General features: G+C 55.2%; 1 protein-coding gene across 1 annotated transcript; it reads right to left on the reverse strand.

Moving 5' to 3' along the window:
- Positions 1 to 8,443: 8,443 nt before the first annotated feature.
- LOC141733387 (prominin-2-like) lies at positions 8,444 to 14,926 on the reverse strand. The gene is given in 24 exon segments (XM_074563686.1): positions 8,444 to 8,563; positions 8,677 to 8,783; positions 8,975 to 9,064; positions 9,214 to 9,282; positions 9,497 to 9,577; positions 9,989 to 10,042; positions 10,154 to 10,246; positions 10,321 to 10,392; positions 10,488 to 10,634; positions 10,759 to 10,843; positions 10,929 to 11,020; positions 11,552 to 11,675; positions 12,026 to 12,178; positions 12,303 to 12,462; positions 12,580 to 12,643; positions 12,731 to 12,805; positions 12,894 to 13,093; positions 13,199 to 13,288; positions 13,374 to 13,437; positions 13,612 to 13,732; positions 13,854 to 14,056; positions 14,180 to 14,229; positions 14,445 to 14,685; positions 14,687 to 14,926. Coding segments are annotated over 24 exon segments (2,706 nt in total). The 5' UTR covers positions 14,894 to 14,926; the 3' UTR covers positions 8,444 to 8,499.
- Between the last annotated feature and the right edge of the window lie 175 nt (positions 14,927 to 15,101).

Consider the following 15,101-nt stretch of genomic DNA (forward strand, 5'->3'; position numbering starts at 1 on the left):
TATTCGGCTCCCGCCCGGACGAGAGCAAGAGAAAATGCCATTTGGGGAATAAATGGGGTGATGGCAGCGCAGGGAAGGAAAGGGCTGGGAGCACAAAGGCAAGATGTCACTCGGTCAGGCTGTTATTTTCCCATGTCAGTGGGTAATTAAAAAATGGAAGCCTTATTAGGTTATTTTGCATTTTCTTTGGTGGCGAGGGCTCCATTGCGTGACGGGTAAAGCTATGCCAGGGCTCGTGGCCCCGCAGACCCCAGGAAGGAAAAGAAATGTCATTTTTTCGCCTATTTTTAGGAAAAGAAGGCTTTTTCCAAGCGCTGCATAGAACTCTTTGCATGCCCCGTTATTCTGTATTAAGCTGCAGGAGAGGAAAGTGCAGCTCATGGGCGGCATTCCTTCTTTGCTCTTGACAACCATTAAGTTTTCCTGTAAAAAGAAAATAAATAAATAAAAGGGCTATATGGATTTTTTTAGCCTTTTGCTGAGGATGGCAGCAGCCCAGGAGGCAAAACTAGCAGGAGCAGGAGAGTAAATAAACGCACTTCCAGCAGATCACCAGCACGCGGTTACACAACCGGCGACGGTGGGGAGGAAAAGTCCCAGCGAATCCCTAATCCCGGAGGCACATAAGGGCACGAACAACATGCCAGGAGAGGAACCACGGAAGGGGAAAAGCAAACAACCCAAACTTTCCAAGCAGCATCTCGCGCTGCTTTCCGGAGAGGTTTTTTTTTGTTTTTTTTTTTATTATTATTTTTTTTTTACCAGCTCTGTTGCAAAGCCAAGGAGCGCCGAGTTCCACGGAAAAAATAAATCAGTTTACGAGCGCTCTAGTAAACGAGACTCATTGCAGCCGTGATGCTGGGGAGGAGTTTGTGTCCCCCACCCCCCGCGTTGATCTGCTTTCCTCGCCGGTGACGGCTTTTTTGCGACGCGATCCACGGGCAGACGTGACTCGGGCAACAGGATCCTGCGGGCATCTGCCTGCTGCTGGGGGGCTCCGGTGTGGGGCTGTTGAAAAGTGGGGTTTTGGGGGGGGGGGGAGAAAGCCAGAAATAAGGCAAGTCTTTTCCTTGTTGTGTTTCAAAAGACAAAGCTAGATCCTCGAGGAAGCAGCTGAATTTCTCTTCTGCAGGGAAATATTAAATATTGGAGGCTGCACGTGCCCTCCTTCTCTTTACTATTAGACAACTGTCTTAAAAAGGCTATAAATGTTCATCCAGCTGCTACAATCAGATTAGGGGTGTAATAACCTCTGCCCATGTGCGAGCTGCTATTCCGGGCAGGGACACGCGTAAGCTCCTTACGGATGGGTCCCTCCCTGGCCGCAGGCTGATGCCTTCCCAATGAGGCACTGCATCTTCAGGAGATAACTTGCACGGGACGCAGCTCCCAGAAATGCGCCTCTGACCCCTCCCAGGGTTGTCAGCGTCACCCAGAAGGTGCTAGAAGGTAAAATAACAGCTTTTCTTTAAAAAAGAATAAAATAAAAGGCTTTTTTTGGAAATACTTTTTCTTTTTGGAATGAGCACTGATAATAAAAGTGCTTTGAAGGAGGAAAAAAAAAAAAAAAAAAAAGGAATCAAATTTGGGTATTTGAGCCTCCCTGCTGCCAGCTGGATGAATTTATGGGAAATGAGAGAAGTAAGTCACGCATCTTCGAGGAAGATGTTTACTGTTCAATTTGGTTTCAGCCCAGCGTTTGGGTTAAAAATAACTTGTCCCAGTGCCTTGGGAGCAGCGGCTTCGGGACGAAGGGTTTGTGCCTCCGGACTGAACAATTCGCTGCTGTGTGCGGGAGAATGAGGGAGGGGAAGAGCCGTAGCCCTTCGCAGAAAGCCGTCACGCTCCGTTCTGCCCTTTCCTACCAGTAAATCTCCTGTTTTTCAGACAGACTAAGACAACCCAGCATTTGGGCTCTTTTAAAACACGATGCCCCTCTATAAAGCTGCAGGAACAAATACTTCCCCAGCGATGCTCTAATCCACCTTGCCCGAAACTTCCCCGCGTGGTGCAATAACCACCAGCTGGCTCCTCCGCAGGAAAAGCTGAATATCTGTATTGTTTTTTCCTCGCAGCAAGGCTTGTAATATATGACTCACCGGGAGGCTTTCCTTTGCCTCTCCCATGTATTTTTAACTTGCAATCCCCTCGGAAGGCTTTCCGAGATCAGAGCAGCGGCGTAAGCACGTTGCATGACATAACGTGGCTGCGCTGAGGTCACCTTCTTAAAAATAAACCGGGGCAAACCCGGGATGGGCCAAGGCGCTCCCATTTTCATCGTTTTTACATCAATCATCCGCGCCAGCTTCGGATCCCGCTTCGGGGCATTGCTCCTATCCCAAAATACGTCAGCTGTGTGTGCCGAGAACTTGCAGGAGCGTGCCGAAATCCCGGCTGACGTATTTAAATGTTGTATTTCCCAAGCAGAGCGGCGGGCAGGAACATTTTTTTTCGGAGGGGTGATGGGTGGAGGGATAACGCCGCCGTCCTTGGGGCTCCCTGTGGGTTCCTGGCTGGGTTGCGCTGGGAAAGGGGCAGGAGAAATCAGTTTTCCCGGTGGGAAAAGGGGCTGTGGGGCGAGATGGGGAAAGCTGAACCCCAGGAAATACAGACAATTGTTTGATTTTTAATTCAAAATAAAAAAAAAAAAAAAGGCAATAGACTGAAACAAGAACCACGTTGGAGATGGAGAAATACTTAAAAGAACTGTTACGTTTTTCTCTTAGATGTATGTTTTTCTTTAGTATATACATACTTTTTGGTCCAGGTCTTCGCCTTGTTTATTCACGTGAGAATGAATCAAGCTTTTGCACCCTATGATCTGGTTTCTAACTCACGTGCTCGGCAAGGATGAGGTGATTAAACCCAGTAGTCATGCAAATCCTCTCAGCTGAGCCAGCAAGTACGTTTCCACCCCAATTTTCCCCTCTCCCTCCATATAAAGGGTTCCCAGGGCCAGGGCTGGTTTTACGGGGTTTCATCTGCTTTTCCTCTGGGTGTAAATGAGAATAAGCAAAGACAAACCGGGCTTGGGAAACGTGTGCCCACGGGGGAAATGGGGCTGGAATTTTAGCCATTAGGGTTTTTAATCTATCGAAACAGTTTCCCGCGTGACTTGCACCTTTCCATCCATTTTGGAGCATCTTCCAGCCGGGATGTTGAGCCAAGACTGTGCGTGACTTAGTCCAAAGCTTTTCTTCCCCTAAAGCAACAAATTAAAGGCTCTTTATGAAGCTTATGCTGAGAATCAGGCTGACATTATATACCAAAGAGACGTTACATACCAAACATTCAGGCATTATATGCCAAATCTGCTCCGTATGTTTAATTCTCTGCCCTTTTATCTTGGAAACGGAGCTGCTGGTAGGGTAAAGCTTTATTATCGCCTGTGTGGGAGCGAGAATAAGTCAGTATGCGCCGTCTGGTGCAAGGAAAAGCCCAGGGAGAGACTAGGCTGCTGTGAAGATGCTGAAGATGCTCATGCAGAGTTGTCATGGGCACGATGCTCTCCGTAGCCATCTCCATGGCTACCTCAGCGCCCAGGGAAGGGGATGCAAGCGGTGTAGGAACAGCGTGGTTAGCTTAAATGCTGCCCGCCCTCTCTCAGCTGGTGTAAATAAGTAATGCTTGGGATCTCCAGGGATGGTGGCTGGGTTTTAGCCCAAGCTTGAAGCCAGCTGAGATTGCAAATGTTTTAAAAAAACCCAAACAACAACTGAGATTTGTAGCATCTCCCCTAAGGTATTTCTAGGGTGGATGCACTGGGGTACAAGGTATGATGCACTAAGATAAGGCTCGGGGTTTTTTACTTGCCCTTAGCCAATGCCATTGAAAAACCCAGATAATATTCCTGCTTCTGACCCAGGATTATGCTACGGGAACGGCTACCCTAAGAAATAAAGCTGTATATAGATAAGGAAATTCAGCTTTGACCGGTGTGTGGAGAAGGAAGCGTTTTGAAATGATGTTTTTTCCCACAACTAGCAATTATTTTATTTTTTTTTTTTAAATGACAGCAAAGATTACGTACAATAGGACCATCTAGTTAATACGGTCTGGAGCTGAGATGCGCCAGCTTTAGGGGCTGAGGGGAGATGCCAGAGCCAACAACTCCCCTAAAGGATTTCTCCTTAATTTTTTCTCCTTAACTTTTCCAAAGCAACTCCCAAAGCAATGCGAACACCGCAGCTTGCAGCCTGCGTGGACGAAGCTGGGACAATAAAAGTCGTGTTAAATCTGTGCAGAGGGCTTGAATTACAAGGGAAGAAGCCCACAGGCTTTTCAGGCCTTGGGGTTGCCGTGATCTCCATGCCACCAAGAGCAAAAAAAACAGAGTTAAGCACAGCCTGCAAAGCATTTTATCTAGCAATGCTTAGAAAGGACGGAGGAAAATGGTTTATAAGGTGATGAATATAAACCCTGCTATGAGCCCATGTGTGGGAGCAGCACCAGAGGACAAACCCCAGCCTGGGCAACGGTGTTTTCCTCCGATGATGGGCAAAGAGGTTTTTTTTTCTCTCTACAATTATCCCTAAAGCTGCGTCTGGTTGAACCACACAACTTTTAATGTGGCCTTTTCCCAGCGGCTCCAGTGACCTTGGCCCCCGGCTTGTTTTTCAGTGCATTTCTCAGTGAGCCCGGGGGGACTCCGGGGAGAGAATAATGATCAAAGTACAGAAACCAGAGGAAATTAGTTTTGCATTTACAGCAGCAGGTCAGGAGCAGCTGTCTACCCTGAGCTGGGGGGTGGGGAGCCAAGGCAAATCATTCACACCGGGCTGGGCACAAGGAGGCTTCCTGCAAGCAAAGCCCCATCCGCAACCATTAAATAGCGAACAATAATCAGCACTGATAATACAACACAGTTTTTTATTCCCAGGGTGTTTTCTTGTCCGTATTCTGGCCTAAACCATCTGTGCAGTCCAAAATATTTTCGTGGTATCAACGATCCAAGGAGCTTGTCGTGTTAAAAATAAATGATGCTGGAGCAAAGCCTCTGGGACTTCATTTCTCACAAAGCTCAGCCTGTTTGGGAGCTTGGGTTATTCTGCTAAGGATTCATTAGGTCATCTGTTGCTCAAAAACAAAGGGAAGTTTGATATAATTACATCAACTCCTCAGCTGAGATTAAATGAAATAAAGCTGAGAATTGGGGTCCTATTGCTCCCCCACTAATCGCTGGAGCTCTCCTGCACGAATAGCTTTAAAATGAACATTTTGGGGACTGGAATGGGAATGAAGTTTTGAACAAATCTTCACGGCGGCTGTTTCATATCTCAGCTTTCTGAGCTGTTTTCAGAGGATGATGAGAAAAGCAGATGGAGGAGGTCCCGGATCCTTTCTCTGGAGAAAAAAGGAGATTTGTGTTGTTGAAAAAAGGGGAGAAAAAAATGTTAAAAGAAGGGAAGTGAAATGACAATAGTAAGCCTGGATACTATTGTAATTCCAGAAATAGGCTGATTCTGGCAGAATTGGGTGCAAGCCCTTTTCCTGTATTTCTCCTTAGTTCCGGGAATAGAGAAGAGCGATTTATGTCTTGAAATAGGTGTTGGTGGGGAACTGCACCCGGGCTGAGCGGAGCTCCCGGCTCTCTGCAACAGACCCAGCCCAGCCAGGGAGAGCCGACAATGCCGCTGCCCTCCAGCCTTTGAATTATTGATTTTCTATATATTAATTATAGAAGCTTCTCGGGGTCAGTACGTAGGGCACGAGGAAGTTATGTTGGCTGAGGTGTGGCAGGAGTTGAATTTCAAGAGAGGAGGATTTGAGAAGGGACGTGGTTTAATCAACGCCAGTTTAGTTAAGTCCCTATAAATGCACAGAACACGGGTCGCAGACAAACTGAGACAGACAAAAAAAACTCTGATGGAGGAGAGACCCACTTCTCGTAAAAAAAAACCAACCAACCAAAAAAAGCCACAAAAAAAATAGCTGGAAATGAGCTAATTTCAGTCTTTAATTTATCAATACAAGTAATCAAGCAGAGGCAAAGTGCCAGCCTATGCGAGGGGGTCCCTTTGGGGAGGGATTGGAGATTAATCATAAACCGTGACCTTGCTTTGGGTGAGGAATCATCATCCAGTTTGTCCTCATTTTTATTTTTTTCTGAAAAATAAAGTGGTCTCCAGTTGGTTTAGGACAATTTTCTGGATTGTTCGTTGGTGATTTACTATTAACTCAGAGATGCAACTGCTCATGTTTTTAATCTATCTACCTCCTAGGCAGGGAGTGGTGACGCATGTATTTTGGGGTGAATTCCTCTGTTATTCATTGCTTATCCGTTATTCATTGTGACCCAGCTACAAGACAGAACTTTAGGAAGACGAGCCAGCTGAATTCAGCTCGTTTGTTTGCAAACCTGTATAATTTTTTAGTCAATGGATGAGCTAAACAAGTATTACTGCATTTATGTTACCATTTAAAGTAGATAATCCCTTTGCTCTTCTGCACCACATAGTGGGTATTATTTTATTTAAAATGTAGTACTAGTGTTGAGACGCATTTATAAAAATGAGGTGGACCTTTCCCTTTTAATTATCTCAGAATTTCAGGGTTGTAAGCCTTCGAAATATACCCAGCTGGGAAGCAGAAGAGTCGCAGATTTATTTTCCGATTGAGTCCCTGGCACCAACATCACTTCTCCCCACCACCAGCCTTCCTCTGACCACAAAACACTCCATTTTTAAAGCTGATTTTTGCAGATGACACCAACGGAGAGTTTCCATACGGGCTGAGGACGTCCCTGGGCACAGAGGTTCCTGCAGAAATCCTCCTTTGGCCTTCAGCTCCCCAAATCCCTTTTGCAAAAAGCCTTTGCAATGCTGACCTCTGCAGGCAAATACTGCATAAAACCAGCTGGCTCTGGGTAGCAGTAACCTGAATAATGCATAAACCAGGTATTTTACGCATTATTGCTGGCTGTGGGTAGCAATACTCTTTTAATAATGCATGAAAATGAGGCATTTCTCTCTTGGTTAGCAAACAGAGTATTTCAGTAAGGGAAATACAGGGAAATCTTCGTTTGCTTGGAAGGGGCTGATCTGTGAACTCCTGTATAGGGTTTTTTTGAACAATTTGCTGGTTAGACAAAGAAATCAGGAGGCGACTATATGAATGAAAAGCTGGCATTTCACACCATAAACCCATCGATGCTATAAACTGGGCATCAAAGGCCCTGCCTGGGCTTCCTTTTTTTTTTTTTTTTTTTTGGGGGGGGGGGGAGCGGCTAGGGTAGAAAGAGCCAAAAACTGCCTGCAGTTCTGCCCCTGAGCCCCCGCCTCTAATTAAGCTCTAATTAACAGCACCCTGAGGGCCAGGAGGGCTCCTTCGGTGGGAGTGGGGTTATGTCTGATGGGTTTATGGGGGGGGGGGTCGGAGATGGGGGTCCCCATTGCCCCAGACCCTGCCTCGGCGCTCCCCCAGGCCCCGGGGCTCCCCCCGGCCCCAGCAGGCCTGGAGCCTGCCTGGCCCCGACAGCCCTTCACCCGCCGCCCCGAGGCCTCCTCTGCCGCGGCCCGGCCCCGCCCCGGCCCCGGGAAGGCCCGGTGCGGCCCGGCCAGGCCCACAGGGCAGGCCCCGGTCCCCGGCCCTGGGTGCCTTGGAGGCCTCCTGCAGGAGCGGGTGGGCTGGGCCCGGGCCTTCTCCCCCGACTTCGGGGCTGCCACCCACCGCCCAGCCCACAGAACCATAGAATAGTCTGGGCTGGAAGGGACCTTTTAAAGGCCATCTAGTCCAATCCCTCTGCCATGAGCAGGGACATCTTCAACTAGCCCAGGTTGCTCAAAGCCCCGTCCAACCCGACCTGGAATATTTCCAGGGATGGGGCATCTCCCACCTCTCTGGGCAACCTGGGCCAGTGTCTCACCACCCTCATCGTAAAAACGTTTTCATTATACTTCGTCTAAATCTACCCTCTTTTAGTTTAAAACCATTACTGCTCGTCCTATCACAACTGCTAAAAAGTTTGTCCCCATCTTTCTTATAAGCCCCCCCGTAAGTACTGAAAGACCACAATAAGATCTCCCTGGACCCTTCCCTTCTCTAGGATGAACAACCCCACGGAAAATGAGGGAGATGGTGGCGGCGAAAGAAAGCAGGCAGTGGTGGGTTTGGCTGGGGAGGACTTTAATGTGCCCAGTGCCCGGGGGTGGGGAAGAGTCATGGGGCAGCGGGCGGGTGTCCCCCCCCGTGGGGTCTGCGAGGGGAACGACAGTGGTTAGAGAGAGCTGCGGGGAACCTTCCCCTGCGCCCTGATCAGCTGGGCTCCGGGAGCATCCCTGATGGGTGGTCAGACCCCAAAGGTGGCCGAGGAGGAGACATCGGAGAGACCCGGAGCCCCGTGACGCATGGAGATGAGTGCCCCGCGCCCAGGAAGGATGCTCAGATCCTGAAGGACACCGAGGAAGAGACGTCGGAGAGACCTGGAGCCCTGCGAGACGTCAGAGGGATGCGCAGTCCTGCAAGGCTTGGGCACAAGTTTGATGGGAGCAGAGCCCCGTCCTAGAGCTTGAGCGCCGTGACACGGGGGATGTGGAAGGGACAGGTCTCCTCTGAACCTGTAGAGCTGCAGGAGGAAGAGGATAAAACATCAGAGAGGTCGTGGACAAGCCCACATCTCCCCTCCCTGTGTCCTCCCACCCCAGGCAGCCCTCCTGCCCTCCTGTGCCCACCGCTTACATGAGCCGGTTGCGGATGGGGCGGAAGTGTTTGGTGAGCCTGACAGCGAAGATGATGTTGGGGATGAGGAAGAAGGTGCAGCATCCCAGGCTGAACCAGAAAGCATTCTGCAAGGAGAGAGCATGGGGGTCCCTGCTGAGCTGCACGGGGAGAGGCAGCCCCAGGCTCTGGAGGAATTTGGGGAACCTTGCGGTGGCTGGTGGGGGGGTGCCAGGGCTGCTGTCAGCCCCGGCTGCCCCGAATTCTTGCTGGTTGTTGGTGGGATGCCCCTGCAGAGGGACAGGGACGTGATCCTTACCCAGGGGTCGGCGATGCGGTCACACAGGATCACCCGCCCATTGTCCAAGGCCGTGGCGAGTGGCTGGCACGAAGCCACGTCCTCCCTCAGCTGCAACAAGAAGCGGAGACAAGGTGTAAACCCACTCCTAACTTGGGGGGAGGCATTTTGCTGCCTCGGCTCGGCTCAGGGCTGGCATGCAGCATCTATGAGAGCTCCCAGCCCCAAAGAATCTCTCTGCGGCGAAGGTGAGGACCTACCGTCTGCCCGACCCAGTTCAGGTACTGCATGAAGTACCGCAGCTCCTTCCTCGTGAAGCAGCCGATCTCCTGGACAGAGGGAAGGCAGCATGGAAGGCAAGCACCGCACTTTCCAGCCCAGCCCAGCTCCAGCTCCACTCCAGCCATCTTCGGGCTAATGTCGGGCTTGGAAAGGAGGGCTGGAGGCTTCAGGTGCCCCTTCCCCTCTTGCCCTATTGTCACTGTTTCATTCTTGCTGTGGGGAATTTTGTACCCCTGGTGGGCTGATCCAGCCCTGGCTCACCTGCCGGAGGATCTGCTGGGCTTGCATGGGCAGCCGGGCTTCCACTGAGGCTATGGTGGCCAGTGTTGTCTTCACACGCTCCTGGGGAAGCATGGGAAGGGCAGAGCATCCTTAGAGCACTGAGCAGCAGAATAGGTGCCCCAGGGGTGCTGAGAGCAGGCCGTGCAGCGCCGTGCACATCCTGACCTTCAAATTGGGTCTGGTTGCCAGAGGGCAGGGAAAGAAGGACCAGCCCTGAGCAGAGAAACCCCCTGGCAGGGAGTGGGTAAAATGAAATGCCGTGGGACGGCTCTGCTGGGGATGCTGAAATGTCCTGAGTGCTGCAGGGGGATTTTTGATTTGCAGCTGCAAATCTAAGCATTAAAGAAGTCCGATCCTCCCCAGATGACATTTTTCCTGGCTCTCCCATCACCCTGGAACTGCCTTTTTGGGGCAGGTGGAACCCATAGGTCACTATGTATTTTTCAGAGCTGAAAGAAACGGCGCAAGTACCTGGAGGTGCGGTGCCAGGTGGGAGAGGAACTGGACGCTTTCCCCCAGCTTTGCCTGTGGGACAGGGAGGTGAGATGGGTACAAAAGCCCCGTCGCCCCTTTTGCGGGGACGTCGCTGGGCAAACGCTGACAGCACCACAAGCCACCAGCCAGGCAGGGACTCACCACCAAAGCCTCCTGCGATTGCACCGTGGAGTTTTGCATCTGCCACAGGGCTTGGGCCTCGGCGGCCAGCCGCCCCGCCACCGTGCCGTTCCTCTGTGGGGGGACAGCGAGGTGAGGACATCCCCACGGGCACACAGGCAGCCCCCGCCGCCTGCCCTGCCACTCACCTGCATTTTCTGCAGCCCCTCGAGGCTCCGCGCCAAGCCAGGGACGCTGGTCTGCACCACAGGGTTTTTCATCTGGGGGAAGATGGAGTTGGCAGCTGCCCAAAATCCAACCTTGGAAGCCAGCCTCAGCGTGGCTGGGCCACATTGTGTCCTCCACATCCCCTCACCTCCTCCTGGAAGCGCCTGTAGTCCACCTCATCCACGCCGCTGCGGGCAAAAGTCTCCAGGTCCTGCCTGCCCTCGCTGCGGAGGAGCCGCACGTCACCCAAGCGCGCCGTGAAGTCACCCAGGCGTTTTTGGAAATCAGCCGTATACTGCAGGGGTGAGATGCAGGGGATGCTGTGGGGTTGGGGCCAGGCATCTCCATCTCAGTAAACCCAGTAAAGCTTGTGCATCCTTGCACCGTTACCAGAAGCTCTGGCTGCAGCCAGCTCTCACCTTGGGGGATTTTAGATGCTCATCTAGGTCGTAGGACCTGTCAAGCTGCAGCACCTCCCACAGCCCCGCACCGCTCTTGCACTCCCTGGAAGTCAAAGGGACATGGGTGGCGTGACCCCAGATTAGCCCTCAGATGTATAGGGGCAGAGGTGGGCTCCTGCAGCACCCACCGGTACGCAGCGCTGAGGTTGGAGTCCCTCCTGAGGTTGAGCTGGCGGGTGAGGTTCATGGATGGAGGGAGGTTCCCGGGAGTGTCGATGAACTGGGCCAAATGAGAGGAGAAAGAGGGTTAGGGTCAGGTGCAGGCATTTGCAGCAACGATTTTGGGGGTGCTCTGCCCTCGCGGGTGTGTCCTGGGGTCCTTGATCCCAGCCAGAGCTAATCTTGCCTTTATTTGTATGATCCCCATTGCAGAGCCTCGCTGGTTTTGTTCAGAGGGAAAGCAGCGGACAGCCCCGTGCAGGAACATGCCTGCATGTGGACGGCCACGGGACATTCCCAACCTTGCTCCCAGCCCGGTCGCCGCACGCTGCGAGCCCTGAGCACCCCAGGGATGCCCAAACAACCAGAGGACAGGAGTCCTGCAGGTAGGAGCATTCTCAGCTTGAGCAAATTAACGGCACAAGGGCAATTCCCTGCTGATGACGCAAATTCAAGGACCTAATCCTAAACTTCTGGTTTAGGATGGGGCTTTTCTGGATGGGTTTACGGGGAGGATACAGAGCGTTTGAAGGCATTTTGGTGCACGCAAGCAGAGATTTATGGGGTGACATGTGGATGCGTGGCCACCTACCTTGTAAATCTCCTGGTTGACCCAATTCCTGCAAACCAGCGTCTGGATGTTGCCCCCAACCAGGAAGGTGGCGAAAACCAGGAGGATGAGGAGCCAGGAGAACAGGAAAGCCAGGCCCACGCCGCTGAAAGAGGGAGAGGAGGTGCCGACGGCAGCTTTGCAGACCCGAGCGAGCAGAAAGGCTTGTGCGGACCTGCCTGGCCGGCTGCAGCCCCGCGGCTCCCTCCTGCGCCCGGGCACGCTGGCCTGCCTGGGAAGGGCCCGCGGGAGCGGGGTGTGCCGGGCAGCGGGGTTGGGGTGCCGGAGCTGCCAGCTCCCAGGGAGGAGCAGCTTCTCCCAAACCTGCAGGCACAGGCGGTGGCTTCAAAAGCCTTTCCGCTCGTCCCGCTCCCAGTCCCTCCCTTGGCTTTGCCCCTCTGGTTTTTGGGGGTGTGAGATGGCAACAGCCCCCACAGCACCCAGAGAGATGCTTACACCAGGAGAAACTTGGCACCAGCTTCTCCTCGGCACTCGTAGTCGCTCGGGTCCTCCCGCTTGGAGAGCCCGTACGCCCCCAGGACCATCCCTATCACGTTGCAGACGAGGATGAGGAGGATGATGGAGCACAACACTGTGCCCGCAATCCACCTGGAGGAAAGAGAAGCAAAGCACGGCCTCGAGACATGGGGCTGATGCACCAGCTGGGGCTCAGAGTGGGGCTCAGCACCCATCTCTGCCACACCCCCGCACCCCTCATGCTCCCCCATGTCACCTGTACTGCTCGAAGCGCTCCACCTCCCGGAGGTACGGCTGGCTCCTGTCCTCTGCCTTCACCAGGGCTTCACTGACGGGCCGGGTGTAGTCGGGGAGGGGGAAGCTGTTGGCGATGGACTGCACCTTCTCCGTCATGCGGGCCATCTCGTCCCGCAGATCTGCAGGACCAAGGCCATACTTGGAGGGGCGGATGGTCCCTGTGTCCCGCCCTATGGCCCCAAATAGGGATTTGCCCCAAGGAGGGTGTCCCCGCTTGGTCCGGCCATCCCACTCACCCTGGATGACCTGTGCCATCCTCTCCACGGCCAGCTCTGGGATGGAGTTGAAGGTGCCATTGCCCTGTGAAGAAAGAGGGAGTGCTGAGCAGCTCAGCTGGGGCTGCCTGTGAGTGCCAGACCCCCCCCGCTGCACCCTGACCCCCCCAACCTGGCGAATCATCTCTGCAAAGTCACTTCGGGGCAGACCGGCCAGCGCCTTCAAAACCTTCTCCACCGACGGCACCTTGGGGTGGAAGAAGCAACCCATGAGCCTCAGGGCTGCCACGAGGCCGGGGTGGCAGCGATGGTGGGGGACCAGCCCCCTCTCCCACCTTGGTGTAGTCAGCGCCCAGCTCCAGGCTCTGTGCCCTGCCCAGGACGCTGGCGCAGGAGGTGCAGCGCGGGTCGTCCAGCAGCGCGACCACGCGCCGACGCCGTTCCCGCAGCGCCGGCTCCAGCTCGGCCCGCGCCGATGCCAGCGCCCGCACCGTCTTGTCGAGAATCTGTAAATGGTGCAGCGAGGTCTGTAGGTCTTAAAGAGAAAGCCCAGGGCTAGTTCATGCTGCTCAGCTCGGCCGCCCCGGCTCTCCGGCGAGGCTTCGGCACCGGCCCCGGGGAGAGCTGTGCTTGGCCGTACCTCCAGCCCTGTCCTGCAGGTCCGCCAGCGCCGCGTAGGTCATCGCCTTCAGCTGCGCGTGGATGGAGAGCCCCACGCTCCGGCTGAGCCCTGCAAGGCATCAGGCACCCCGTCGGCATCTCATCCTGGTGAGAAGCTCGGGACGGTGCCCACAGGTCCCCGGCGCGGTGCTTACCACCCAGGTCAGAGATTATCTGCTGTCGGGGCACCTCGAACTGGTCTACCACCATCTGCACCCCCTGCCGGGAGAGAGGAGCCGGTCGGCTGCGGGTAGCAGCCACCCGGAGGGGAGGAAACCCCATGTTGCCGTTCAAAATACATTTTTAATGCAGCCGCCACCTCCTCTTGCTTCCCAGACTACTCTGTGAGGGAAACGCAGCCATCCCTGGGCTGCACCCTGTGTGGGGACCCACCTGGGGGATGTTGGCGATGTGCTGGCGCAGGGTGCGCAGGGTGGCCGGCACAGCCCCCAGCCCCGGTTCCATCTGCCCCTTCACCCGCTGGCTGGTGACAAAGGCGCAGACAACGCTGGTCCTGCCGGGGACAAGCGGGCGGTGACGGGGCTGCCCGGCAGAGCCGCCCCGGCCCCATGGCACACCACTCCCCCCACCCTGGGGCGAGGGCGCCGGTTCGTGGGGTGGTTTGGGGGACTCACAGGATGACGAGGGAGGTGAGGGACAGGCAGGCCAGCAGGCAGTGGCGACGACAGCCCAGCGAGCGCCGGTGGGCACGCAGGCGGCCCCCGCACTGCCGGCGGCTCCGGCAGTAGCAGAAGCACATCCCGGCCACCGGCACAGCCACGGTGAAGAGCAGAGCCACCGCGGCGCAGACGACGTAGCCCAGCTCATACTGTACCACCTATGTGATGGGAGAGCGCGGTCGGCACCGCTGCGCCCAGCTTTTGGGGTGCTCCGTGTGCCCAGCTGCCCCATCCCGGGTGGGTGCATCCCATGGGATCCCCCACCCCACGTCCTGGCTCACCTGCGACGTCCGCACCGAGCCCGGGTCGTTCAGGGCCGCCCTGAGCAGCTCTGCGAAAGAAACCACGGCACCAGTAAAAGAGATCCCACCCAACGTACCCCCGAACCTCCCGGGGCAGCGGGGCTGGGACGGAGGCAGCGTCCCCCTCCATGAAGTGGCTCGGATCCCCCAGAGCAGCTCTGGACATGGGAATTGCAGCCGGCAAAACCCTGGGGGTCCCGGCACCCATAACGGTGGGGTCCTGGCTCCCCGGCTCGGGGCTCACCTGTGGGCAGGGGGTTTTGCTGGATGAGGTCCAGGCAGCGCCGGACGAGGCCGTAGAGGGGATCGAGCGAGCTGGGTACCCGGTGCAGCGCCGGCACCCGGATCTCGGCGTGCGTGTCGGTGAAACGGAGGACGCCGCCGGGGCCGGCCAGGTGGCATTGGTGGGTGGCAGCAGGACGCAGCAGCGCCCAAGCCAGCAGCAAGCCGGCCGCTCGCATGGCTTCGGCGGCGAGGAGAGAGCCGGCGGGGGGGCTCCGTCAGCCTGCGAGCGGGCGGAGGGGCATGCCCGGCTCCGGATGGCTCTCTCCAGCTCGGCTCGCTGCTCCGGGAAACCTGCCTGACGGGTCGGCCGCCGAGCAAAGCCCAGACGCTGCCGTGGCTTGTTCCTCCGATGGGCTCCCCGGGGCGGCTGGGCTTGGCGGGGCTGCGTGGAGGCGTCTCCCAAATCATCCCAGGCCTGTTTCGCAACCCCAGGCATCCCTGAGTCACCCGCCCCGGGGTCCCCACGGTCAAGGCCATTCCCCAAAATGGGTGGCAAAGCCCCCCGGGGGGGTTTTGAGTAGAGGGCCAGGTGACGGTGAACCCCCTCGGGCTGGAGGATGCTTGTCCCCGCTTTGGAAAGAGAGATCTGGGATTTGGGCATCACTCGGAGGGGCAG

Source organism: Larus michahellis, chromosome 20 (assembly GCF_964199755.1).
Source record: "Larus michahellis chromosome 20, bLarMic1.1, whole genome shotgun sequence".
In the NCBI taxonomy this organism is placed as follows: Eukaryota; Metazoa; Chordata; class Aves; order Charadriiformes; family Laridae; genus Larus; species Larus michahellis.